Consider the following 23,225-nt stretch of genomic DNA (forward strand, 5'->3'; position numbering starts at 1 on the left):
GGGGGTGCTACATACCCCTCACCCTGCACTGATCTGAACCCAGGGAGGCAGAAGAGGTGAGTGCAAACGGGGCCTCCTAGAGTCAGGGGGTGGGGATTGGCAGGAGGCCCTGGGTCCCAGGGCAGCAGTGAGGGACCACACCTGGAGATCCAGCAGCCTGTGGCCTGGGCCCATGCTTCCATCTACCCTGCCGGCGCCCTTGCAGAAAAGCTAGAGCCACTCTCAGGAGGATAGAAGCAGAACTTTATTCCTCTTGGCTAGGGAAGAGATCTAGCAGGTGGTCGTGCACACGTCCCCACCCGTCACCCCTCCCAGAACCAAAGAAGACAGGCGGAGCCAACCAATGGCTCCCTCTGCTCGCCTCTCTCCTTTGCCCAAGTGGAGGCAGGTGAGCGCAGGGCAGGGGTGGCTGCAGTGATGGGATGGCCAGGGCTCCAGGGCTGGAGTGGGGGGGCGGGCTGCTCGGGTGGGGGCAGGTGGGCGCAGGGGCACTTCTTGTCCTGGGAACTGCCACTGGCACAGGCACAGAGCTCAGGGCACAAGGACACGGTAGGGGCTGCCTGGGATGTGCTCATCGCCCCACTTGACCACCAGCGTGTACTCCCCCTTGTCCTTGAGCAGGTAGGAGACACTGTAGAGCCGACTGCCCACGTGCTTCACCAGGATCTCCTCACAGGGCGTCCGGGGGCCATGCACCCCCACCAGCAGCATGTTGTTGCCTGGGGGAAGAAGGAGCCTCAGTCCCAGCTTCCAAGTCCCCTATTTTCAGCTGCAGTGACACAGAGCCCCCTCCTCATGTCCTATATTGTCCCCTGACCCCCTTGCCTGTTCCAGGGTGATAGCCCTTCCTAAAGTGCTGCCAACACCCCTGCCCCCCAGGCCAGCATAGGAATCTCCAGCTCCTCCAGGGTACTTTCCTGAAGGGTAGAGGACAGGGCAGAGAGGCCCAGATGGGAAGTCGCTCTAGTAAGTGACAGCCACACCCCGAAAGACACTGTCACTCACTGTCCTTCCGGTGTTGCAGGCACCCACCTGCTTTGCTGCAGTCCACTGTGAAGCTGCTCTTCTGGCCCATGTAGGCCTTGCTCAGCCCCAGGCCCTTGGCCAGCACCTTGCTGGCATCAGTGGGACCTGGGCCTGGGGTGACATGCTGTGGGGCACTGGCAGTCTTGGTCAGAGAGTCTACAAACACCGATGATGTCTCATGGAGGCTGTGGTTGCTGACGAGACGGGGACCTGCGGAACAGAACAGGTGGGTTAAGACATGGCTGCAGTGCCAGGCACGGGGTTGGGCACCAGTAGTCTGATGCAAGGCTCACCTGTGACTTTGGCCTTGAAGGGGCTGCCCCCAATGTGGTAGGGGCCACCATACTTGATGGAGATGAGGTAGCTGCCAGGTGCCATGGGGGTGTAGGTGACGCGGTAACCCTCAGGGCACTCCTGGCAATCCATCTTCACCTTGGAGGGCCCGTCGATGGTTACTGACAGGGCACCAGCTCCTGCATTGCTTGTGTTCACAATAAACTCAGCTGGGCTCCCTAGGGGCACAGAAGGTCAAGCAGAGCTGGCTTGGCCCATTTCCCCACCCCCTGCACCCCACTTGTCATCCCTCAGCATATAGTTCTGTCACTTCTGTGTGCCTGTGGTTGTTACTGAGAGCTTAGAGGCCCCAGCAGCTATTTCCACATACTGGAAGCTGTACCCACTGACCTACCTGTGACACCGCCTTCCAGGCCGGCTCCATAGGCAGACACCAGGCCTGGGTCCCCTCCATGCCCAGGCTCCCCAACTCGGATCTTGAAGGGGCTTCCAGGGATGTGGGTGCCATTGAACTTGACATCAATCAGGTAGATGCCATTCTCCCGTGGGATAAAGCGCACAGCGTACTTATCTGGGGAGCAGAGGGGTATGCTGTGGACCTGGGGTCCCTCCTCCAAAACCGAGCAAGTGGCAACTGAGAGGAGCTTCCCTTGCCCACCAGCATGAGTCCAGCAGGTCCACACAGCCCACTCAGCTTCTTCCATGGACTGTGCTGGGCACCCACACCCCACAGCACAAACCTCCTAAAGCCTGAGGGGTGAAGCTTTAAATGCCCAACCAGCCGGCTATCGGGGCTTATTTGGACTGAAATCTTTTACAAGCAAAACACACGCCTCACTGCCTCTTTAGAGAAGTTACCATTAATGCCACTTTCCCTGCATGTCAACGGGCTCAGAGGTAGGCAGGAACTTGCTCGAAGTCCCGCAGCTGGGAAGAGGCGGGACTAGATTGTGAGACTATCAAAAACTTCGCCCAGCAGCTACTGTCACCATCTTCCTCCCCCAGGCTGCCTCAGGCCTGTTTGTAAGTGCCATGCCCTGGCTAAAGAGCCAGGCAGCCAGCCCCTTGGCTAGCCTTGAAGTCTCTCGCTCAGGACTGTGCCATATTGCCTGCAGAAGGCTGTCTCCATCCTAGCAGTCGTGGCTGCTGAGCCAGATCCCCAAGGGTGTAGGTCACGAGTTGTGGCAGGGTTGCCTGGTTGAGGGAGCCCAGGTGTGTGGGCCCTTTCTCGGCTGCTTACAGAATCTGTACCTTCCTTTCGTTCTCTCGGCCTGCTTCCAGACAGCTGGGAAAGCCCGCTGCTCCTAGCAGGGCCAAGGCAAATGGCTGGGTGGCAGGGTAGGGACAGGGCCTCACCTTGGTCGATCTCTGTGACATAGCACTCCTCCAGGGCTCCCGAGGGGCTGTGCACCTTGGCATCGATTGCCCCCTTGGCCCCATTCAGGCTGACTGCAAAAGAGGCTGGCTGGTTGACCTTTAGCCCTGACTCCTGGAAGCACAGCAGATGTGGTTAGACAGGGCAGCTGGGGTAAGGGAGGGCAGGGCCCCAGAAGTAGGAGGCCCACAGGGTTGCACTTACCCATCTGGCGTCCAACTTGGTTTAAAGAGGGAGAGCCATTGATTCTCAAGGGGCAGCAAGCTACAGGCACACGCCCCCACCCCCAGACCCATGCTCTGCAATCACACACCTGGGCAGCATGAAGGGAGGGCGGCCCCGCCCTGTGGGCAGCACTCAGCCCTTCTAGGCTGTCCCTCTTTAAACCTCAGCCCTGGTGCTCAAGGGGCACAGGCTTCTGTTCAAAGCCTTTAGACCTGAGACACGAGAAAAACTCCACGCGGCGGGCAGGGGTGCTTCCTGCCAACCCTAAGCGTGGGCTGCACCCGGTCAGAGCAGAGGCCCAGCACCCTAGCTGGGCTGGGCAGGTCACTCGACACAGGGCCGAGAGGCCTGCTCTGTGTGGTGGCTCTGGTCTGGCCGGGCCCAGGAGCCCCAGGCGGGCGGTTTCTCTCGGTGCCTCACCTGAAGACTAGAAACAGTAAGGCGGCGGGCGTCGCCAGACGGAGAAGCCACGGGCACCACGAATGGGCTGTCAGGGATGTGCTCCTCGTTGAACTTGACTGAGACCTCGTAGTCACCTGGGCAGGGAGAGAGCACAGAAGTCACGCTGGGAGGCCCCTACTTGTCGAGGTTCTAGCCTCCCACCTCTTACAAACAGCCTGGGTGACGCTGGGTTCTCAAGGTGGAGGGTGGGAGCTGGGCGGGGCTGTCTGCATAGACCCAAACCAACACCTACATGGAGGGGTTGCCTCCCGACCCCAGCCAGCTCTTAGTACCTGGCTCCTGGACCACATAGGCCACGCCACAGGAGCCATCCTTGCGGTCCTCGAAGGAGATCTCAGCCTTGCTGGGGCCCTCAACAGCAATGGCCAGGCCCCCAGCACCAGCTTCCCTGGTCCAAATGCTGAATTCAGCTGTGGGAAAGCAGTGTGTCCTCAGGGAGGGCTACAACCCTTGGCCTCGGCCCCCTCCAAGCATGGCTGATCTTACCCCATCCCCCATCCTGACCAGGAGAGTAGAGCCTGGCAGGAAACAGGCCTACCTGGCACTCCAGCTTCAGCCCTCTCCAGGCCAGGACCCCCAGCGCGGACCTTGTGGGCTCCTCCTTCCCCTAGGGGCCCCACAGTGAACTGGAAGGGGCTCCCAGGCACATGCTGGCCCTTGTACTTGACGCTGACCGTGTGCATGCCCATCTCGGCAGGCACAAAGCGGATGCAGTATGTGTGGTTCTCCCCTTCCACAATTTCGGCCTCATGGCTCTTGCCCGATGGGCTGGTCACTTGAGCTGTCATATCCTGGATGCTAATTTCTGTAGGTAGAGGACAGCCTGGTGAGCAGGAGCTCCAGGACCCACCCTTCAGCTTGGGTTCCCAGTAACCCTCCCTGGCTCCCTATAGCTCCTACCAGGGATCTTTAGGCTGAGGTCACAATGACTGCCAACATTAGCCACCGAAGGGGCCCGTCGCCTGCGTGTGATGCTCTCTTTCACTCGGCCCTCGCCTGTCACTTTCACAGAGAAGGGGCTGCCTGCAGGAAGAAAGCATAGCCCAAGGCCCACACCGGTTACATTCTGGCCCTGGGGTGTGGTAAGGAGGGTCACCTTACCATGGGAGAGATGTGTGAGTGCTGCACTCACCAGGTACATGTTGGTCAGCGAACTTAATGTTGATGATGTAGTTTCCAGGCTCTGTGGGGCAGTAGGTGACCCTACACGTGCCATCCTCCAGATCTTCTGTGTTGATGTCCACCTTGCTGGGACCCTCAATGGACAGGCTGAGCCCGCCATAACCTGTGGGAGGGACACCTTGAGCCAGGGAGCCAAGCAGAGTGGTCTCACCCTGGCTGGCAGACCACCACTGCTTACCTGCATCACGGGTGTCAATGATAAACTCTGCGGGCTCAAAGGTGTGGCCTTCGTGGAGGCCCTGGCCTGAGACCCGCACACGGCTGGCATCCCCAATCTCTGACTGGCTGATCACCACTGGAATGGGGCTGCTGGCCACATGCTGGCCACCCTTCTTCACATGCACAAGGTGCTCCCCTGTCTCCTTGGGTACGAACGAGATCCCTGGGCACAGGGCAAGGCTGTCAGCCAGGGAAAGGCGTACCTCCCACCCCAACCTCCCTCCTTTCCAGAAAGCCCTGTCCCTCGGCCTCTTACCCACATGGCCATTGCGCAGCCGCTTCAACAGACAGGGCTCCTCCCGGCCCGAGGGTGGGACAACAGTGGCCGTCAGCAGGCTCAGGTCCGTCTCAGATATATTGATGGGGATATCAGCAGCAGAGCCCACCTTCAGGTGGGACATGCGCATCGAGTCATCACCTGGCAGGGGAAAGTCACTGCATGTCTAAGCACGGAAGGAAACTGCGCCCACCCTTCCACCTGCCTTCTCCTGTCACTCTTCCTGGTGGCACCCACCTGTGACCCTGGCAGTGAAGGGGCTGCCTGGGATGTGCTGCTCATTGTACTTGACTAGGATGCTGTAGTCGCCAGGCAGCACAGGCAGGTAGGAGACACTACATGTTCCATCTTGGTTGTCAGTGCAGCTTATTTCTGCTTTGGATGGGCCTTCGATGGCCAGGGACAAGCCCCCTGGAGAGAATCGTGGGTGAGGGTGGGAACTGCATCTAGGGACACTGCACTGATGATGAAGAGCCCCAACAGGCAAGCAGGGGCCAGGGTGGCAGGGCAGGGAGCCCCATTTGGGGAGTATCTCCCCCTGTGTCCGGCTCTCCATAGGATGAGGGCATCCCACAGCACACAGGCAGGTCAAGATTAGAGCTGCCACTCACCTTCTCCCGCATCCTTGGTGTTGACAGTGAAGACAGCAGGCTTGTTCACTACTCCGTGGGTGAGGCCAGGCCCGTAGGCAGTGACATGGCCACAGTTGACGTAATCCACATAGAACTGAAGAGGACTTCCTGAGGCAGAAAAAGGGACCATGTGGGATGGGGAACCTTGTGTTGTCCCCAAGTCCTCCCCTCAGCCCCAGGCCTCTATGAGGTGGGGGTGGCATGCTGGGGGGCGCATACCTGGGATGTGCATGTTGTCATAGCGGATGTCCATCTCATGTAAGCCAGCTTCGCTGGGTGCGTAGCGCACAGTCACAGTACCATCCTTGTTGTCAGTGATGGCTGGCTGTGCCACCTTCCCTGAGGGCATCCGCACCTCCCCTGCAGAGAGCGGAGCCAGGGTCAGGGCAGCCCATCGTCACACCCTGGCCCCTGCAGCTCCCAAGCTCGTTTCTGCCCCCACTCACCAGTGATCTCGCCCTTCTTGATGGTGAAGGGAATGACAAGGTCGAAGGGCCTCAGGCTGGTCACATCCAGCCCATTGACACCTACTAAGGGTCTCTCCGGGGCCTGCAGTAGAGACAGAGGGTCCAAGTGAGGGGCTGCAAGAGGGCAGGGAGTCCCAAGCAGGAGGATCTGGGGTCACTCCTCACATGTGCCAGAATGGGGCCTTATGGGATACCCAGTTGGCCAGTCCCCAAATGTCCCCTAGAGCTAGGAGAGCAGAGAGGAGGTGGACCAGGCCATACCCAGGTCTGCTGGCCGCCCTGGGCGTAGGTGTATGGTGGTGCCAGCTGCTGAGGCCGCAATGGGGGCTGTGCCGTGGGCTGGTCCCCAGCCAGAGCCTGCAGAGCAACACACAAGAGCTGAAGACTCTGTCATCACAGAGGAACCCCAGGGGGACAGACAAAACATGCCCCCCCCAGACCCCTCACCCCTGGCCCCTCCTGACCGTCACTTGGAAGGGACTGTTGGGCACATGCTCGCCGCCAAAGCGCACGCAGATGACGTATTTGCCCGGCTGGGGGGCCGTGTAGAAGATGTCAAATGTGCCATCCTCATTCTCTACCACGTCCACATCTACCTCGGAGCCATCGGGTGTGCACACAGTGCAGGTCACCTTGCCTTTGCCCGCCGCCTTGGTGTCCACAGTTATGACTGTCTCCTCCCCGATCTGGATGGTGGGACCAATGCCAGCACCTGGTAGGGCAGGGCGGGTCCCCAAAGGGGGGGCCAGTGTGTGAACTTGGTGCTCGGGCCGCTCCCATCCGCCTGCTGCCCGCCCAGGCCTTTCACTGCCACCACCAAGCACAGCCAGGCCTCCCGCCCCCGCCCCCCAAGCTGGGATGGTGAGTAGTTTCTCAGAAGGCAGGAAAGGTTCCCCTGAGCCACCTCAAGCCAGGGAGTCATGTCTTGGGGGTTGCCCCCATGTGGAAAAGGCCTGACAGGTGGCACCCAGGTGTCTGGAAGGAAGGGCCAGGAGGCCCATAAGGCCGCTGCTGCCATCAGGGCACAAGTGTTTGCTGCCACCTCCCCTGCCAACTCAGCCACAGCTGGTACCATGGACCACGCTGACCAATGCCAGCACTCTGGCTGGGCCCACTGCTGCCTTCACCCCTGTGGCCTGGCCCTGGCCCCCAGTGCTGTGTGCAGACGCAGTGAGGCGGAGTCCTGCTGCAGTGTGGGGCATGGTGATACTCGCCTCCCGCCCCCCAAGGCCTGAAAGTGAAATTGGAGTTTCCTGACAACTGAGAATGCTTGCTCAACCGGAGGCTTGTGGTGAGGGGTGGCCGGGCTCGGCCCGGAGCAGGCAGGGAGCGGATAAGCAGGAAGGCAGCGGGGTTAGCACCCTATCAGCACAGCGCACAGGCAGTGGCAGCACCCAGAGGGAAGGAGGACAGGAGGCCCAAGCCACAGCCACCGCCACTAGGTTGCAAGGGCAGAGCAGCTGAGCAGCCTCCAGGGCCCCAGAGTGGCCAAGGAAAGGGGAGGGACAGTGACGTTACAATCTGGGCTCAGCCGTGGAGGCTCAGGGGGTTGTGGGCTGTGAGGCCTGGCAGCAAGAGGCAGTCTGGCCCCCACCAGGCAAGCCACCAGGAGCACAGAACTCACTCCAGGGCTAAGTTCAAGGGGCTCCCCAGTCAGCCTGCCAGAGCTCCCCTATAGCCAAGGGCTCCTGCTGCACTAGGCTCCATGCAAACCTTCTGTAGCTCTCCTGAGCTCTAGACCTGGCCACCGGTTGCCCACCCTGCCCTGGGAGGCCTCACCTTACACCCATTTACACCTGTCCTCCCTGGCTGGGAACCTGGACCCACCATTCAGCTAGTGGTCTGGGCCCCAACTTCATAGTTACCCCACTTTACCCACCCAGCCCATCAGCAGGCCTTGGCTGCTCCACCCTCAAAATATACACCCAATTTGGCGTGCGTGCACGCGCGCGCGCACACACACACACACACACACACACCCCGCCGCCTCAAGCCACATTACAACAAGCCTGGTCCAAGCCATCCCTCTGGCTGGTCTAAAAGTGACTTCAGCTCCCCAACTGGGCTATCTGCCTCTGTTCTGTACAGTGGCCAGGTAAATGAAGACTACTCCCTCCACCAAGGCTTGACCCTGCCTCTGGTCCTCAAAGCTCTATCCCCTGCCTTAGGCACACATGCCTGTCATCTCAGATCCCAGGGCCTGCCCTCCACAGCCATTGCGCCCCCGCTGGGAAACCCTGGCTACCCTAACTCTTGCCCTGCCTGCCTCGCCCACATTCTGGGCCTGCAGCCTTCAGAGCCTCTTAAGTAGTGGTTGCCTCTTATTGGTGGCCCTGGCTGGGGCTGGCTCTCCCCTCCCACGCCTGAGTAGGAGAACCTCCATGCCTGGTTGGGGACCCTCTGAATAACGTCACTGCTGGGGGAATAGGGGAAGGGAAGGAGGCAGGGAGGGCGGGTGGGCCACTGAGTGCACTTTGGGGCTCTGAGGCTGGGCCAGGCCCCGCCATGCTGGCCGCCCAAGCAGTCAATGCTGGTGCTTCTGCACTACCAGCCAGCCCCACCCGCTCATGCAGGCTGCACCTCCCCCGGCACGGGACGCAGAGGCCCCTGGGAGGTGGGGATGAGGGTCTGTGGATCCGGCGAGGGCCGGGGACTCCCACTGGTCAGGGGAGAACCCTTGTCCCCCCTTAACCCATGCAGGAGCCCTTGACACGGGAGGAGGAAGCAAGAAGGAAGGGCCAGCTGCCCGCCTCCAGGGCTTCCCCGGAGTGCCAAGATCCCCAGACCCCAGAGCCCCCAGTAAGGTGCCTCTCAGGATGCACCTCACCCCAAAGCTCTCAGCTGCAACCCAACTTCTCAGATGGGGAAACGGAGGCCCAGAGAGGGGGCGGGCCGGAGCACTCATGCTCAGCTCCGGAGGCCTCCCTGGGCCCTAACCCTCCAGCCCCCCTCTGTCCCTGCCAAGAGATGCAGCTGGAACTGTCCTGGGAATCAGCATGGAAGAGGAAAGGAAGCTGCCCTCTGGGCAGGAGGGGCATTGGGAGTGGCCCCAGCAAGCAGCTTACCTAGCCCGTGACCTCCGATTGACACTGAGGTGAGAGGGCAGAGAGCAAGGAGAAAGGTCAGGTGAGTCACTCAAGGGGGCGGCCCCCACTCCCACACGCTGCCCCAAGCAGCGAGCCCTTGCACACAGGCACACCCAAGCCCCGTGCTGAGCGCCGTGGCCGATGGCGGGCTGGCTCACCTGTGACCGTGCACTTGCTGGCATCCCCGGTGGGCACAGCACGGACGCGGTACGGGGAGAAGGGGATCTCATCACCACCATACTTGATAAGGATGGTGTAGCGGCCTGTCACATCTGGTACATAGGCCACCGTGTACGTGCCATCGTGGTTGTCTTGGATATGTGTCTTCTTAGGCTTGCCCTCAGGGTCCTTTGTGGCAGAGCACAGGGGAGATGGTTGGCCTAAGCCTAGCCAGACCCCAGATTACCTCAGGATTTCTTCAAGGAGTGTCAAGCACTGCTGTTGCAGGGATAGACTCCAAATCACTCAACTGCCACGGCCCAAAATGGCTGCCTGCATCCAGCATTGTCCTTTACTTCCCCATGGGCAAGGTCCAGAAAGGAAGTCCCAAAATGCCCACGTTCCCTACCCCCACATGACAACAGATAGGGCCAGGGAGCTTGGCACCCACCCTGCTTTATCCCCATGAGTTGCTCTTGGCAACCATCCTCTGCCTCAGGGCCTGCTTCAGCACTAGGACTACCCTGGAAGATCTTACGGTCCTATACGTATACCTGGCCCACAGAATGTTACAACTGAGCAAGTTGAGGAACTAAGGGTTTTTGTAATGTTCTCAAAGTCAGCAGTGAGTGAGTGAGTACGTGAGTAGGGAAGCCTGTGCCTGTCACCACCATCCTAGAGGCAGGAGATCTGCCCTCACTGGGACGGCTCCCAAGGGCGACCTGTACAGCCCCAGCTGCACAAACCATATTGCACACTGCTCTGGCCTGAGCCCCTCTCTTCTCTTGCCTTCCCTGCGCCTGGATCAACAGTTCAGCAGGGCCAGGAAGCCGCTGAGACAGCCAACTTACCGTGATCTGGACAGCCAGCAGGCCCTCCCCTGCATCCTTTGCATCAATGGTGAACTCCACAGGCAGACTGGCAGGCACACCAGTGGTGTTGAGCCCAGGGCCGCTGGCCTTCACCTTGCTGGCATCATGCGTAGGCAGCACCTTGACCTTAAAGGGACTGTTTGTTGGGACAGAGTGTTGTGAGTGGTGAGGAAGGCTCTGGACCCCCAGCCTGCCTTCCCCCTACACCAGGCAGTAGGCTGCATCTTACCTGCGGGGCACCTCCTCATCCCCGTATAGCACAGAGATGCTGTAGGGCCCCTCGCGGCTGGGCACATAGTTGACGGTCTGGGTGCCATCGGCATTGTCTACCACGTCCACTGGCTCCACAAGGCCTGGCCCCAGTCCCAAAAACAAAGTCTCAGCCCGTCCCCTGGGCCCTCAGCCCCACCATACTGGATGGCCAGGGATCAGCTATGCACTCAGCCCCTACCCCAGGCCTAGACCTCACTTTGCCATCATCTGCCCATCCCCAGAAACGGCCCTGATCCCTTGTGACACCAGACATTCATCTGGGTGCCATCTTGGACCCTGGCCTTCTCTTCCTCAGCCACATCTGCTCAGTATCGAAGTGCTATCTGTTCTACCTCCTTCTGGTCCCATCACTCGAGGCTCCTCTATCAACTGCCTGCACATCTGCTCCAGCCCAAGTGCTCAGTCTCCGCTTTCCTTCCCCAGCCCCTCAAGGAGAACTATGCCTTCCCAACCCCCAGCCCCCAGCCCCCAGGTATGTGGACACTCACCTTTGGGTCCCTGCACTTTGACCTGTAGCGGGGCCACACCAGCCTTGCTTGTGTCTACCTGGAAGGACTGAGGAAGGTTGGCACGGACCATGCCTGGGCTCAGGCCAGGGCCGGAGCACTTAACCTTGGACGCGTCTGTCACATCATGCACAGGGACCTTGAAAGGACTGCCTGGGTGGGGGATAGAGGGACGGCAGCTGTGTGAGGCAGAATAGAGGGCGAGTGGGTAGTCCCAGCCCTGCCCCAGGTGACCTGTCTCCTCACCTGGCACTTGATGGCCACCATAGGTGACGTTAAGGCTGTAGGTGCCAGCCTCATAGGGGATGTACTCGACTGAGCAGCTGCCATCCTTGTTATCCATGCAGGACATCTTGGCCTCAGAGGGGCCCTCTACAGCTAGGCCGAGACCCCCCGTGCCAGCTCCCCTGGTCCAAACAGACAGGCAGTTATTCCCTGGGGTTCCAAGGCCCACTGTGGCTCCTGCCTCCCCTCCCAGGAACTTGCTCACCTTGTCTCCACAGTAAACTTGTTGGGCTTGTTCGTGGTGCCACTTTGGATGCCCGGCCCATGAACACGCACTCGGGAGGGGTCACAGCCCTCAGTCACGGGCACCTGGAAGGGGCTGCTGGGCACAGGGCTGCCGTCATAGGTCACATCCACAGAGTGCAGTCCTTGACAATGGCAGGCCAGGTAAGAAGGAGCCCAGGCCGCCCCGTCCCCGTCCCCCATCCCTCAGAAGTCTCATGACATACCCTCCTCATAAGGTGTGTACTCCACTTTGTATGTGCCATCACCGCAGTCCTGCACGTAGGTCTCAGTCAGGTTGCCTGAGGGATTAGCCACACGAGCCTTGACGTGTGGCCCTCCTGTTTTCGTCAGAGCCCGGGCATCCACGCTGAACTCAGTGGTGGCCTCTCGGAAGACACCTGCAGGGGGCGATGGGGAGGAGACATGAGGTTCTAGGGGCTCTGAGGACCCTGGGGGCCCTGGGTCCCCCCCTTGTCCTTGTCCCACAGTGTGGCCTCTTACCTTGGCCTTCGATCCCAGGTCCATAGCACTGGACACCTGAGGTGTCTACTGCAGGCTCCACCTGCAGCTTGCTGGGGAAGTTGGGCACAGGCTGGCCACCGTATTTGATGGTGACGGTGTAGGCCCCAGGGCAAAGGGGAATGTAGGTGATGGTATGTGTGCCATCACCGTGGTCCTGGATGTGCACCTCAGCTGGCAGCCCCGCCTCAGAGCGGATCTCAATGGTCAGCTCTGCGCTGCCCGCACTCGAGCAGTCCACATGGAACTGGCCTGCCTCACCAGCAGTGGCCCGCTCCAGCCCAGGGCCTGAGCACTTGACCTTGGACGCATCAAAGCAGGGAACCACATGGGCCTTGAATGGGGAGCCGGGGATGTGGGTGTCAGCGAAGAGAATGTTGATGTTGTAGTCCCCAGGCTCAGTGGGCACGTAGGACACAGAGCATGTGCCGTCCCCATTGTCCAGGCACTCAAGCTGGGCCTCGCAAGGGCCCTCCACTGTCAGGCCCAAGCCACCAGTGCCAGCGCCCTTGGTGTCGATGGTGAAGCAGGCAGGGGAGCCTGCACTGCCCCCCTGCAGCCCTGGCCCAAATGCCTTCACCTGGGGAGGAGGGGCAGGTCAGGAGCTGAAGCCACGCTACCTCCCTGACCCTTGACCCCAGTCCTGCAACATGACCTTCCATCTCCCTCCTCTTGTTCTGGCTTCCCTTCCCCACCAGATAGGGGCACAAGCAGGCCTGGAGGTGAGGTAGCCCCCACACTTCAATTACCTTACTAGGCTTGGTGGGGGGTACTGCTTCCAGAGGAAAGGGGCTTCCAGGCACCGGCACGCCATCATAGGTCACCTCAACCTCATAGGGCCCCTCTTCTCGGGGCACAAAGCGCACAACGCTGTTGTCAGCCCCTAGGCCCGGCTCCACCTTACAGGGCACTGATGCGCCTGAGGGGCCCACGATCTTGGATGCCACTTTGCCTTGGCCACCAGCGCCCTTCGACTTGACTGTGAACTCCTGGTCTTTGCCAACGTCCACCTCTGTTGAGATCACAAAAAGAGGAAGAGAACTGTGATACCCAGCCTAGGTAGCCCCTGGGGCATCCTCAGTGACCACGACAAGGACCAAATACTTACTCTCTCCCAGGCCGGACACCTTGATCTTGCTGAGGTCCAGGCTTGGAGACACCCCCACAGAGAAGGGGCTCTTTGGGATGGGATCCCCTCCATAAGTGATATTGACGCCCACTGGGCCCTGGGAGTGGTACACAAGGGCAGGGTCATGGGTCATGACCCTGGTCTCCCTGGCCTGCGGCTTCCCCACTTAGGCATTGGGGGTGGTGGTCAGAGAGACACTGGTTTTCTTCCCCCACCCCTAGCCTTCCATGCCCACTCTCTCCCAGATGGGAGCGTGGGTGGTAAGCTCCCTGGAGCAGCCCACTGCTCAAGGAGGCCCATGGGCTCGCTGGGTATAGTAGAGGGGTACAGCTGTGGAGGGGTAAAGGTAACTACCTGCTGTACAGGAGTGTACTTGACTGTATAGGTATTATCATGGTGGTCAATGATATCCACATCACGCACTGCATCCCCCTTGGCCAGCCCTGAGAACTGGACATCCAGTTTGCCTTTGCCAGCGGGTTTGGCATTGACCGTGAAGTGGGTGGGTTTGCCAAGCTCAACACCTGAGGAGACATGGCAATCCTGTAGGGGGACTTTGCCCACCTCCCCTGAGATCCCCCCATCTCTCCATAGGGTGGTCATCCTCACCGGTGCGGCTGAGGCCAGGGCCCTCGGCCTTCACCTTGCTGGCATCATGGGAGGGCTCCACCTTGACCCGGATGGGGCTGGTGGGTGTGGCCTGCAGTGGGCAGGAGGAGAGGGACTAAGAAGAGAGCAGCACCCCAACACCCAGTAGTGTTAGGGGCCTGGAGCAGCAGCACCCACCTGGTCAGCAAAGAGGACCATGATGGTGTAGCTGCCAGCCCCACGGGGTGTGTACTTGACCGTGAAGGTGTCGTTGTCATTTCGGATAATGTCAAAGTCAATGTCGGCCTCAGCGGGGCCCACTACTCCAGGGGCACACTTGATACCGATGCTGACATCGCCTGTAGCAGGGGCGGGCATGGAGGCTGGGACCCCATGTGATGTCTCACCCACTTGTCCACCCACCCAAGGCAGGGCCTTACCCTGGCCGGCTTCTGTGCAGTCCACAGTGAAGTAGGTGGGCTCATGAGCCTTGAGCCCGGTCTTGGCCACTCCTGGGCCATATACCTTGACCTTGTTTGGGTGGCTGCCAGCTCCCACGTTCACCTGCACAGGACAGGAGTAAGTGCAAGGGAATGACCAGCCTGGAGGAGAGGCAGAGGTTCCTCCACCCACTGCTGGCTGGTATGCAAAATGGTATAACCACCTTGGGAAGTGGTTGGTCTGGTTGCTCAAATGATTAAACAGAAAGTGACCACATATGATGCTGCAATTCCACTTAGGTATCTATCTACCCTAAGAAATGAAATCACTCATCTGCACACTTGGGCCCAATTGTTCATAGTGGCACTATTCACAACAGCCGAAAGGTAAAGAAATCTCAAAGGTCCAGCAACAAACGACTAGATAAAGAATACATGGTCTAGGGCCGGCCCAGTGGCGCGTTGGTTAAGAGTTCGCTTGGGATGCCAGCTCTGAGCAGCAGGGCCCTGGTCGGATCCCACATGTGGGCCAGTGACGCTGCGCCCTCTACAGCTAAGATAGTGAACAGCTCAACCTGGAGCTGGGCTGCTGTGATTCGCCGGTGATCGTGTAGGCTGCAGTGGAGCTGCAGTAGGCTGCAGTAAAGCTACCATGAGTGGCTGGCAGCCAGCATGAGCTGCCAAGAGCCGCCGTGAGCAACCATCCAGTGGCCGGCAACCGATCTGCCTCACCCAGGAAGAGCGCAATGATAATACCAACATGGGCCAGTGAAGCGACGTCCTCCACAACTAGACTGAAGAACAAAAGGACAACAACTTGTCTGTTCCCCTTCCCCAATAAAATCTTACACAAAAAAAAAAGAATACGCGGTCTATCCGTATAATGGAATATCATTCAGCCATGAAAACGCAAGAAGTATGATTCATGCTTTCATGTTGAAGAACCATAATGAAAACACTATGTTGAGTGAAAGCAGCCAGTCACAAAAGGCCAGATATTGCATGATTCTATCTCTAGCAAGTATCTACAACAGGCAAGCCCACAGCCAAAAAGCAGATTAGTGGCTGCTTAGAGCTAGGAAAGGGGGATTTGAGGAGTGGAGAAGTTTCTCTTTGAGATGATGGAAATGACGTAATCTTCAATGGTGGTGACAGCTGCGCAACTCTGAATGGACTCAAAATCAAAACCATCAAGCTGTACACTTGGAATGGATGAGCTATGAGTCAAATTTTATCTAATAGAGCTGGATAAAAACAGAACAGGTGCCCAAGGAGATGAGCTAATGGCCCGTTTGAGGCCCATGGAGAGCTGGCTCACCCGGAACGGGCTGTTGGGGATGCTGACACCTCCCCAGGACACCATGGCTGTGTGCTTCACGGGTTTCCTGGGCACGTAGGAGCAGCTGTAAGTGCCATTGCCATTGTCCTTGACTGATGCCTCCACGGGACAACCCTCATTGTCCTGGAAAGCAGACACCCAACTGGTCAGTGCCTGAGCCTGGGTACCTGCCCACCCCACTCCCCACCATGGGTGGGCATCCCACCTGCACTTGAACCCGGAGAGGGGCCTTCCCGCCGTGCTTGGCATCCACCGTGAACTCTGCTGGCTTGTTGACGGCTACACCTGTCTTCTCCAATCCAGGCCCACGTGCCTTCACCTGATAGGAGGCCACCCAGATCTCAGGGGACCAAGTACAGGCCACCAAGGACATAGAGTGGCAGGAACATAATACTAGGGATACCAGCCCAGGGCCAGGACCCCCTCCCAGTCCAGCCCCCAAGCAGAGGCAAAGGGGGACCAAGACCAAGGCCAGCAGCACATGTCCTTTACCCTGTCTGGGTGGAAGTCCTGGGGTGCCTCACGGATGTCAGCCATGAAGGGGCTGAGGCGGATATCCTCGCTATTGCACAGCACGTGCACAGCATACTCGCCAGCCTCCTGAGGCCAGTAGCGCACATCACAGGAGCCATCACCCTTGTCGTCACATTCAATCTTGGCCTGCGACGGGCCCTCCACTGAGAAGCCTGACAACAGCCACCAGCTCCATGAGTGCCCTGGAGCCTGGCAGGGGGATGGCCCTTGCTACACCCTGCCCCCAGGTGCCCACCCTGTAGCCTCCAACTTACCCAGTGTGCCTACGTCATCCCCAATGGCCTCCACCACGAAGTCCGCTGACTTGCCAACGACACCACCCTCCAGCCCGGGGCCCCAGGCCCGCACCTTCTGATTGCCACACTCGGTACCCACCTTCACCTCGAAGGGACTGTAGAGAAAGAGCCGCAAGGAGAGTGCTAAGAGATACGGCCCTAGTGGGGCACCACCCAGAGCCCTGCGCAGGGGAGACATGTGCCACTTTGGCTCTGAGTGCTCTGCCAGGGCCTCACCTGCGCCCGATGTTCTGGCCACCCCACGTGATGGTGACAGTGTATGTGCCGGGGGCCATGGGGTAATACTCGAAGCCATAGACACCATCTCCTAGGTCCTTCTGCTTCACACGCTCCTCGCCCTCTGCCAGAGAAAAGGGTGGGCCTCAGGCCTGTCCAGCAAGGCCCTGGGGCTACCATTGCCTACCCCGGCTGCAGGCCAACTTACTGGGACCCTTCACGGTGACCTTCAGCTCCCCGCTGCCTGCGCCCTTTGTGTACACCTTGAAGTCGGCAGTCTCCTTCACCCGCACGCCCTTAGGCTGGAGACCCCGGCCAACGGCACGGCAGGCACCTGGGTTACAAGCTGTGGGCAGAGGGCTGGCTTAGTCACTGGGAGCTGGCACTGGGTGACCCCTCCCTTGCCTCCCACAGGGCCAGGTCATCAGGATAGGGGCAGGGGTGCTCATGCTCAGACTTGGCCCCACAGGATAGTGAGGTCATACAAGAAAGAACTGGAAGGGACTGTCACCCCAGGACCTGTGGCCAAGGACAGGATGTGGTGGCCTCCTCCCACCTGCTCCACACACCAGACCCCCACCCCTGCCCAAACCTCCCCCCACCTCCCAGAGGAAGACAGATCCAAGTACCGTTGACCCTGTGGGCAGAGCAGAGAGCAGCAGGTTTCTAGACAGCTGGAGCGAGCTCTTCCGAAGGTGAAAGCGTGAAGAAAGAGAGATGGAGAGGGCGAGAGGAGGAGGAGGAAGGGCCCCAGCAGGGGAGCAAAGAGAGCGCACCCAGACAGTGGAAGCAGAGACCCAGGGTACCAGGGTGGGACGGGGCTGGAGCGGGACCCGTCCTGGCTGCCCCTCCCACAGGAGGTTCCAGCAGGGGAGTCGCCAGGACCAGCCTACCTTGACCAACAGTGACAGTGTAGGGGCTTCGAGGGATGGGAACACCAGCAAAGGTGACGTGCACCGTGTGAACACCCTCCATGGTGGGCTGGTAGCTGCAGCGATATGTGCTGTCGCCGCGGGCCTCCAGCTGAGGCTCCACAGTGCCCTTCTGTCCTGCAGGGTCCTGGATCATGACCTCTACCTCGCCCGTGCCAGCTCCTGTCGCAAGGTACCAGGCTCAGCTCCTGGAACCTCCAGGCTACTCTCAGGCCCCAGTGGTGCTCCCCCCGAGACCTGCCTGACTCAGCAGCTTCCCCTCACCTGCCGTGAAGATCTCAAAGTAGGTGGTCTTGTTGGCGATGTTGCCGCTGGGCTCCAGGCCAGGGCCCTGGGCAGTCACTTTGCTGGCATCACCCTGGGACTTGTCCACATACACCTCGAAGGGGCTCTTGGCAATATGCTGGCCGGCAAAGAGCACGGTGACCTGTTTCCAGGAGGGGCAGGTTGTGAGGGGCAGGCCCTATAGCCGCTGCCCCTGCCACCAGACTCCCCATGGGCTGAGAGCTCACCTTGTGAGTCCCCGTCACCTCAGGGACATACCAAACAGAGAAGGTACGGTTCTTGTCGTTATTGGCGGTCACCTTTGCCTGTGGTGGGAAGGAGCCCGTGAGCCTTCGCTAAGAGCAGCTCCTCCAAGTGGAGGCATCACAGTGTCCTGCCCTGCCTGCCAGCGGCCCTACCTCCTCCTGGTGTCCAGCTGGGTCCTCCACATACACCAGCACCTCTCCCTGGCCAGCACTTCTGGTCTCCACGGTAAACTCTGCCCGTTTCTTCACCATATTGCCCGTGGGCTCGATGCCTGCCAGGGGAGAGTGAGGAAGCCAGGGACCAGCTGTTAGGGCCATTGCGTTACCCCTCTACCCCACCACCCTTCAGCAGCATCAACTTCTGCAGGCTCAGCACCCCTCCCTGCCATACCTTTAAGAATGCTCTGAACTGGGTGAGTCAGTTCAGCGTGAACCCCAGTGCACAGAGCCTGGTCTTGGGCCCCAGCTGCACTCTTGCTGTGAGACAGGCCCGGGCCTGTTTTCTGGAACACTCACTTGGATTTGCCTGGGCCCTTGCTCCTGCGTAATACCCTGGCTGGGTTTTGTCTCCATATACAGTAAAGCCGCTGGGTCCTCCCTCCCTGAACACGCTCTACTCGGGGCTGATGGCTACTCACAAGTGGCCAGTTTTGACCAGCCCTGACCCATTCATGTCTGACTCTCAGGAGGCATTTGATAACCTAGCCGCCACATGTCTGAAGACTTCCTGGGACCTCCAAATTTAGACAGGACACTGTCTCCCAGGGAGGTCAATGCACAGGACAACCCCGGCCCAGCTTCCTCACCTGGCCCATAGGCTCGGGCTTTCTTTGGGTTCAGTTTGGGTCGCAGGGGAGCCCCTGGCTTTAGCTTGGCCTTGGGGAACTGGGACAGGTAGGTCATGACGGAGTGTTCATCGACGTTGGGGTCCACGATCTCCTCGGGGGTGATCACCTGTCACAAGCAGAAGATAGGAGCCATTTGGCCTCCAAACCTCAGGTTCCTCTCCCCACTGGTACTGCAGCCCCCGGATGGCACTGGGCATCCAGGCAGGGTCGTACCTGAGGGATGCCCAGCCAGTCATCGGCCTGCTGCATGGCTTCCCGAGCATTGTTCACAGGCTTGCTGGCGTCCCAGGAGTCCCAGTCAGGACACAGGCCTGCGGTGCAAGGAAGGCTGAGTCTGGGGACTGCCAGACTACCTTGCAGGCCATCCCCTCTGCCCCATCCAAAGATGGCCCCAGCCTCAGCCCCCACTCCCACAACCCCTCACCTGGGGCACAGCTATCAACAAGGGCGCCCAGGGCCCTGCCGCTCTGCCAGTCCCGACTGAAGTTGGTGATGGGCAGCTGCGGCAGTTTGTTCTGGATCCAGCCCAGAAGCCTCTGCTTGGGCGTCTGCTTCTTGGCTTCCTCATCTTCCTCCTCATCCCACATGGGCATGGAGATGGAGTAGTGCAGGATCAGCGTCCAGATGAGGCCCAAGATCAGCTTCAGGTTCCCATCCACAATGGCCTTGCTATCTGTGAGGAAGGAGTGGTGGGTTGTCAGGCAGCAGAGGGCTGGCCCCAGCGTCCTTGTGCACACACATGCACACATGGGCTTGTGGGAGGCACACACACAGGGTGTCAAGTGGCTCCCAGGAAGTGGGGAGTGTGGCTGCACAGAGGACCCCAGGGAGGGAGGCCCCCTACAGGGCGGGGTAGGTTGTGGATTCTTCCCAGAACCTCTGAGGGGGTGCAGGCGGATTCGGAGGTGAAGTAGACTTTTGGGAGGAGATGAGGCACCTATAGACACAAAGTGACAATACAGCGAAATGAGGGGGGTATCGCCAGAAGCCCTGGGGCCCCAGAGGAAGGACTGATGACAGCCAAAGGCTGCAGACAGGGCCACGGGAGGCCTCTAGGGTGACTAGAATGAGTACTTTGCAGCTACCCAAGCAGGAGCCCACTGCCCAACTCCAGGGGTCTCCAGGGAATAGGCAGGAGGAACAGCCTGGCCCCTGGCAGGGTAAGGGAGGGGAAGCTGGGGCTAAGGAAGAGGAAGGGGAAGACAGTTGGGAAATACAACTGCTGCCCCAGGGAAGGTGGGTGGGTGGCATGAGGCAAGAGAAGTGGAGGCGTTGGGCAAGGAACCTTTGGGTGGAGGGTGTGAGCCCCACCCCACCTCCACTTCCTTAGTGCCCCCCACACCCTTATAGAGCTAAGCTGGGAGTTGGGCAGCAGGCCTGGTATGGGGGAGGGTCTGGGAGCCCAATGGAACTGCCGGTTAGGCCGCATGGCCCTGATTCACTGGGGCCCAGCAGGGATGCACTGCCAGCCAGGATGACGGACGAGGACACATTCTGGAGGGCCCCTCGCCCAGCAGAAGCAGGACAGAGCCAGTGAGCCTGGCTCAGGCTCTCAGGGCTCAGCTTGAGAACTGGGATAGCAGAAGCCATGGGTGGGGTCCCTGAGTCCTGCTGCCTCAGCAGAGCCCAGCCAGCCACTGCCCGCCCTCCTTGCCACCTAACGGGCTGCTGGGTCGAGGGCAGGCAGCCACCAAGCTAACCACAGGGGAAGTGGTTAGGGCGGGCCCCCTGCACCCCATCACCATGGCAACTCCTCTGGGTTCTGGGCCCCACCCAAGGCCCTTCTGGGTCTTAGCCTCAAGGGCTGGGGGGCTGGGGTGGGGCTCTGAAAACAGGCAGGCTAGTTTCTAAGAGCTCATCTTTGAAATCCCTGCTGTGTCTCCACCCCACCCCCCAATCAAGAGAAAATACTTGTCTAGTGAGTCAACTTGGGGGTGGGGAAAAGGAGACGGATGCCACCAAAAGGGCCATCAATGGCTGGAAGCCTCTAAATCCAGCGGGCAGCACCTCGAGGACCAGCTAAGCCACTCAAAGCAGAGTGGCCTCACAGACAGGGGTTGGTCCTAGTCCCGCACACGGCCTTGCACTGTCCCCAAATGGTGGGAGGGTAAAGAGGGGGCTTCAGGTTAGGGGTGACTAGAAGGTTCAGAGAAGACCAAGGGCTCAGGGCCAGCCAGGGCTTCCCACAAGACCACCATCCCCAGAGTCCTGGGTCTAGCACAAGAGCCCTCAGGACGGCTGAGGCCTGCTGTGACCCACAAGAGGACACACAGGACCAAGCTCATCAGTGCTAGTGGGTCAAGCTGGGCCCACCCCCTGGTCCATAGGAGGCAGGCCTAGGTCCTCCCTCCACAACCCCCTCACAAGAGGGCGGGAAGGACCCGGCTGGGTTGGGAGACTCTGCCTGGTTGGATGGCCCCGCCCCATCCCACCCCCTTTCCCCAGCCCCTGGGCCAGCCTGCCCCCTCCCTCCCTTAATCACTGCTGCTTTCCAACATTTTTTTGCCTTATATGGCAAAGCTCTGGGAACTAAGCCTGCTCCAGCCAGCTCACAAAAGAAGGGAGGAGGGAGGAGACCCCCCCTCAGACAGCTGGGGTGTGGCCTGCCTCCCCACATCCGGTTGCCCCCCCTCACCCAAGGCTCAGAGATGACTCAGCTTGGCTAGACTGAGGCTGGGACTGGGGGGTGGGCCTCAGCCTCCACAGGCATTCCAAAGATAGAGGTGAGGCCCTTGAGACCTGCCCTCTGAGTGGTTGGGGGCATCTGAATCTTGGTCTCTCACTTTCACATGCCAGGGCCAGAGGGACAACTGGAAGGCCCCTTTTGATTCTGAGGAAAGCTCATGCCCCTTCTTCTTTCCCTGTTGTACACTCTCCCCAAGTCACCAGTTTTGGTGCCTATCCCTGAGTGGGTTCCATCTTAAGAGCCAGGGATGCTACAACAGGCCCAGTCAATGCCAGCATCACCAGCCCAGTGACACGGACACTGGGCTGGCAGTGAGCCCAGCACACGCTGGAATACCTCCCAACCAACTCCTATTCTAGATTTAGGAAGGCAAGTCCTACATGGAAGCAAGAGTTTGGCCCAAGATCAACAGTAACTCGGTGTCTTACTAGACTACAAACCAGCTCCCTTCACTGGCTGACACCCAGACTCATCTCAGGTGCCGTTTTGCGAGCCATGCTTCTCTCTGGCCACCCTAAGTTCCCTGGGGGAGATCTAAACTGGAGGTTGGAGCCATCTCCAGTGTGGGGGGAGGGAGCATCTTCCAGGGCCATTAAAAGCTGAAAGCCCTAAACAATGGGACAAGCTCCAACTCCCTTGTTTAGGAACCACAATGGCGCTGGAAAGCCAGGAGGCTCTCCACAAACTTCTGTATGGGGTGGAGAACACAGGCCTCCCCCTCCACAGAAATGGGGCGCTGGGCGCAGGGCCAGAGCCTGGCCAGTGCCCACCCTTCAGGCCCTCTGCCACCGCGGGCAAAGCGGCGGGGGCGCGGCTTAGGGAGGATGTGAGCTCAGCCTGGGCTTGGGCCAGCCGGGGTGTGGAGGGCGGGGGGCGCGTAGCGGTCCGCACACCCGCCTGGCCGGTCTGCCAGCGCGCCTTTGTTCTCGAGGCCCGCGCGGAGCGAGGCGGCCTGGGGGCCCCCGGGGCAGCGCAGGGACTCAGGGGGGTGGCTGGGAGGGGTCTACCGAGGGAGTTGGGAGGACGCGCGGAGCCCCCGCCCTCGCCCTCCCGGCGCCACCGGGCGGCACACGCCCTCACCGATGGACACGAGCTTGATGCTCTCACGGTCCAGGAACTCGAGTGCCACCGACACGTTCTCGAGCTGCATCTGGCGGAAGGTGGGCCTCTGGTTGTGCTTGCGGTGCATCTTCTTCTGGCTGAGCACCTCGAGCAGTGCAATAAGCCGCAGCCCATCGCTCAGGTCCGTCTGCAGGTTGGCGATGCGCTTGCTCACGCATTTTAGGTGCTCGTTGCACCAGCGTGTGAATGTGTTCTGCTGGATCTTCTTCCATGGCGCATCCTCTGCCAAGTCCTTCTCGGTGGCCGGCATCTCGGCGTCTCGCGTGTCGGCGCCGCCACCCGGAGCCACGCCCGCCGCGCTCTGGCCCGCCCGGGAATGGGAGCTACTCATTTTGAGGCGCGAGGAGCCGAGGGGCGGTGCTGCAGCCTAGGCGAGGGGACGGCCCTTTAATTAAAGTCGCAGGCACTTCGGAGCGCGCGGAGCGATGCAGACAGCCGAGGTTGCGCTGCGAAGAGAGCGAGCCCTTTAAATGCGGGCGGG

General features: G+C 60.0%; 1 protein-coding gene across 2 annotated transcripts in view; it reads right to left on the bottom strand.

The window, feature by feature from the left end:
* Nucleotides 1-222: 222 nt before the first annotated feature.
* FLNA (filamin A) overlaps nucleotides 223-23,225 on the bottom strand; it is a 26,267-nt gene continuing 3,264 nt past the window's right edge. Inside the window, exons 2-48 of one of the 2 annotated variants that reach the window (XM_019633663.1) lie at nucleotides 22,703-23,190; nucleotides 19,361-19,609; nucleotides 19,150-19,247; nucleotides 18,895-19,042; nucleotides 18,242-18,360; nucleotides 18,071-18,148; nucleotides 17,823-17,985; nucleotides 17,520-17,720; nucleotides 16,835-16,972; nucleotides 16,627-16,750; nucleotides 16,369-16,505; nucleotides 16,073-16,266; nucleotides 15,786-15,899; nucleotides 15,560-15,703; nucleotides 14,242-14,365; nucleotides 14,000-14,160; nucleotides 13,823-13,913; nucleotides 13,568-13,737; nucleotides 13,193-13,310; nucleotides 12,834-13,096; nucleotides 12,067-12,664; nucleotides 11,790-11,963; nucleotides 11,546-11,708; nucleotides 11,302-11,462; nucleotides 11,038-11,208; nucleotides 10,506-10,629; nucleotides 10,256-10,412; nucleotides 9,404-9,593; nucleotides 9,225-9,248; nucleotides 6,624-6,871; nucleotides 6,421-6,516; nucleotides 6,139-6,241; nucleotides 5,912-6,052; nucleotides 5,672-5,800; nucleotides 5,298-5,471; nucleotides 5,040-5,201; nucleotides 4,743-4,946; nucleotides 4,515-4,667; nucleotides 4,283-4,405; nucleotides 3,921-4,187; nucleotides 3,655-3,792; nucleotides 3,341-3,456; nucleotides 2,677-2,809; nucleotides 1,715-1,891; nucleotides 1,320-1,538; nucleotides 1,033-1,236; nucleotides 223-719 (exon numbers count right to left, since the gene is read on the bottom strand). In XM_019633663.1, the coding sequence (XP_019489208.1) occupies nucleotides 532-719; nucleotides 1,033-1,236; nucleotides 1,320-1,538; nucleotides 1,715-1,891; nucleotides 2,677-2,809; nucleotides 3,341-3,456; nucleotides 3,655-3,792; nucleotides 3,921-4,187; nucleotides 4,283-4,405; nucleotides 4,515-4,667; nucleotides 4,743-4,946; nucleotides 5,040-5,201; nucleotides 5,298-5,471; nucleotides 5,672-5,800; nucleotides 5,912-6,052; nucleotides 6,139-6,241; nucleotides 6,421-6,516; nucleotides 6,624-6,871; nucleotides 9,225-9,248; nucleotides 9,404-9,593; nucleotides 10,256-10,412; nucleotides 10,506-10,629; nucleotides 11,038-11,208; nucleotides 11,302-11,462; nucleotides 11,546-11,708; nucleotides 11,790-11,963; nucleotides 12,067-12,664; nucleotides 12,834-13,096; nucleotides 13,193-13,310; nucleotides 13,568-13,737; nucleotides 13,823-13,913; nucleotides 14,000-14,160; nucleotides 14,242-14,365; nucleotides 15,560-15,703; nucleotides 15,786-15,899; nucleotides 16,073-16,266; nucleotides 16,369-16,505; nucleotides 16,627-16,750; nucleotides 16,835-16,972; nucleotides 17,520-17,720; nucleotides 17,823-17,985; nucleotides 18,071-18,148; nucleotides 18,242-18,360; nucleotides 18,895-19,042; nucleotides 19,150-19,247; nucleotides 19,361-19,609; nucleotides 22,703-23,075 (7,944 nt within the window). In that variant the 5' untranslated portion in view covers nucleotides 23,076-23,190 and the 3' untranslated portion in view covers nucleotides 223-531. The remainder of the gene's footprint in view (nucleotides 720-1,032; nucleotides 1,237-1,319; nucleotides 1,539-1,714; nucleotides 1,892-2,676; nucleotides 2,810-3,340; nucleotides 3,457-3,654; nucleotides 3,793-3,920; nucleotides 4,188-4,282; nucleotides 4,406-4,514; nucleotides 4,668-4,742; nucleotides 4,947-5,039; nucleotides 5,202-5,297; nucleotides 5,472-5,671; nucleotides 5,801-5,911; nucleotides 6,053-6,138; nucleotides 6,242-6,420; nucleotides 6,517-6,623; nucleotides 6,872-9,224; nucleotides 9,249-9,403; nucleotides 9,594-10,255; nucleotides 10,413-10,505; nucleotides 10,630-11,037; nucleotides 11,209-11,301; nucleotides 11,463-11,545; nucleotides 11,709-11,789; nucleotides 11,964-12,066; nucleotides 12,665-12,833; nucleotides 13,097-13,192; nucleotides 13,311-13,567; nucleotides 13,738-13,822; nucleotides 13,914-13,999; nucleotides 14,161-14,241; nucleotides 14,366-15,559; nucleotides 15,704-15,785; nucleotides 15,900-16,072; nucleotides 16,267-16,368; nucleotides 16,506-16,626; nucleotides 16,751-16,834; nucleotides 16,973-17,519; nucleotides 17,721-17,822; nucleotides 17,986-18,070; nucleotides 18,149-18,241; nucleotides 18,361-18,894; nucleotides 19,043-19,149; nucleotides 19,248-19,360; nucleotides 19,610-22,702; nucleotides 23,191-23,225) is intronic. The other variant, XM_019633664.1, reaches the window with a different exon arrangement.

This window comes from Hipposideros armiger, unplaced genomic scaffold (genome assembly GCF_001890085.2).
Source record: "Hipposideros armiger isolate ML-2016 unplaced genomic scaffold, ASM189008v1 scaffold_1368, whole genome shotgun sequence".
NCBI classification, from domain to species: domain Eukaryota; kingdom Metazoa; phylum Chordata; class Mammalia; order Chiroptera; family Hipposideridae; genus Hipposideros; species Hipposideros armiger.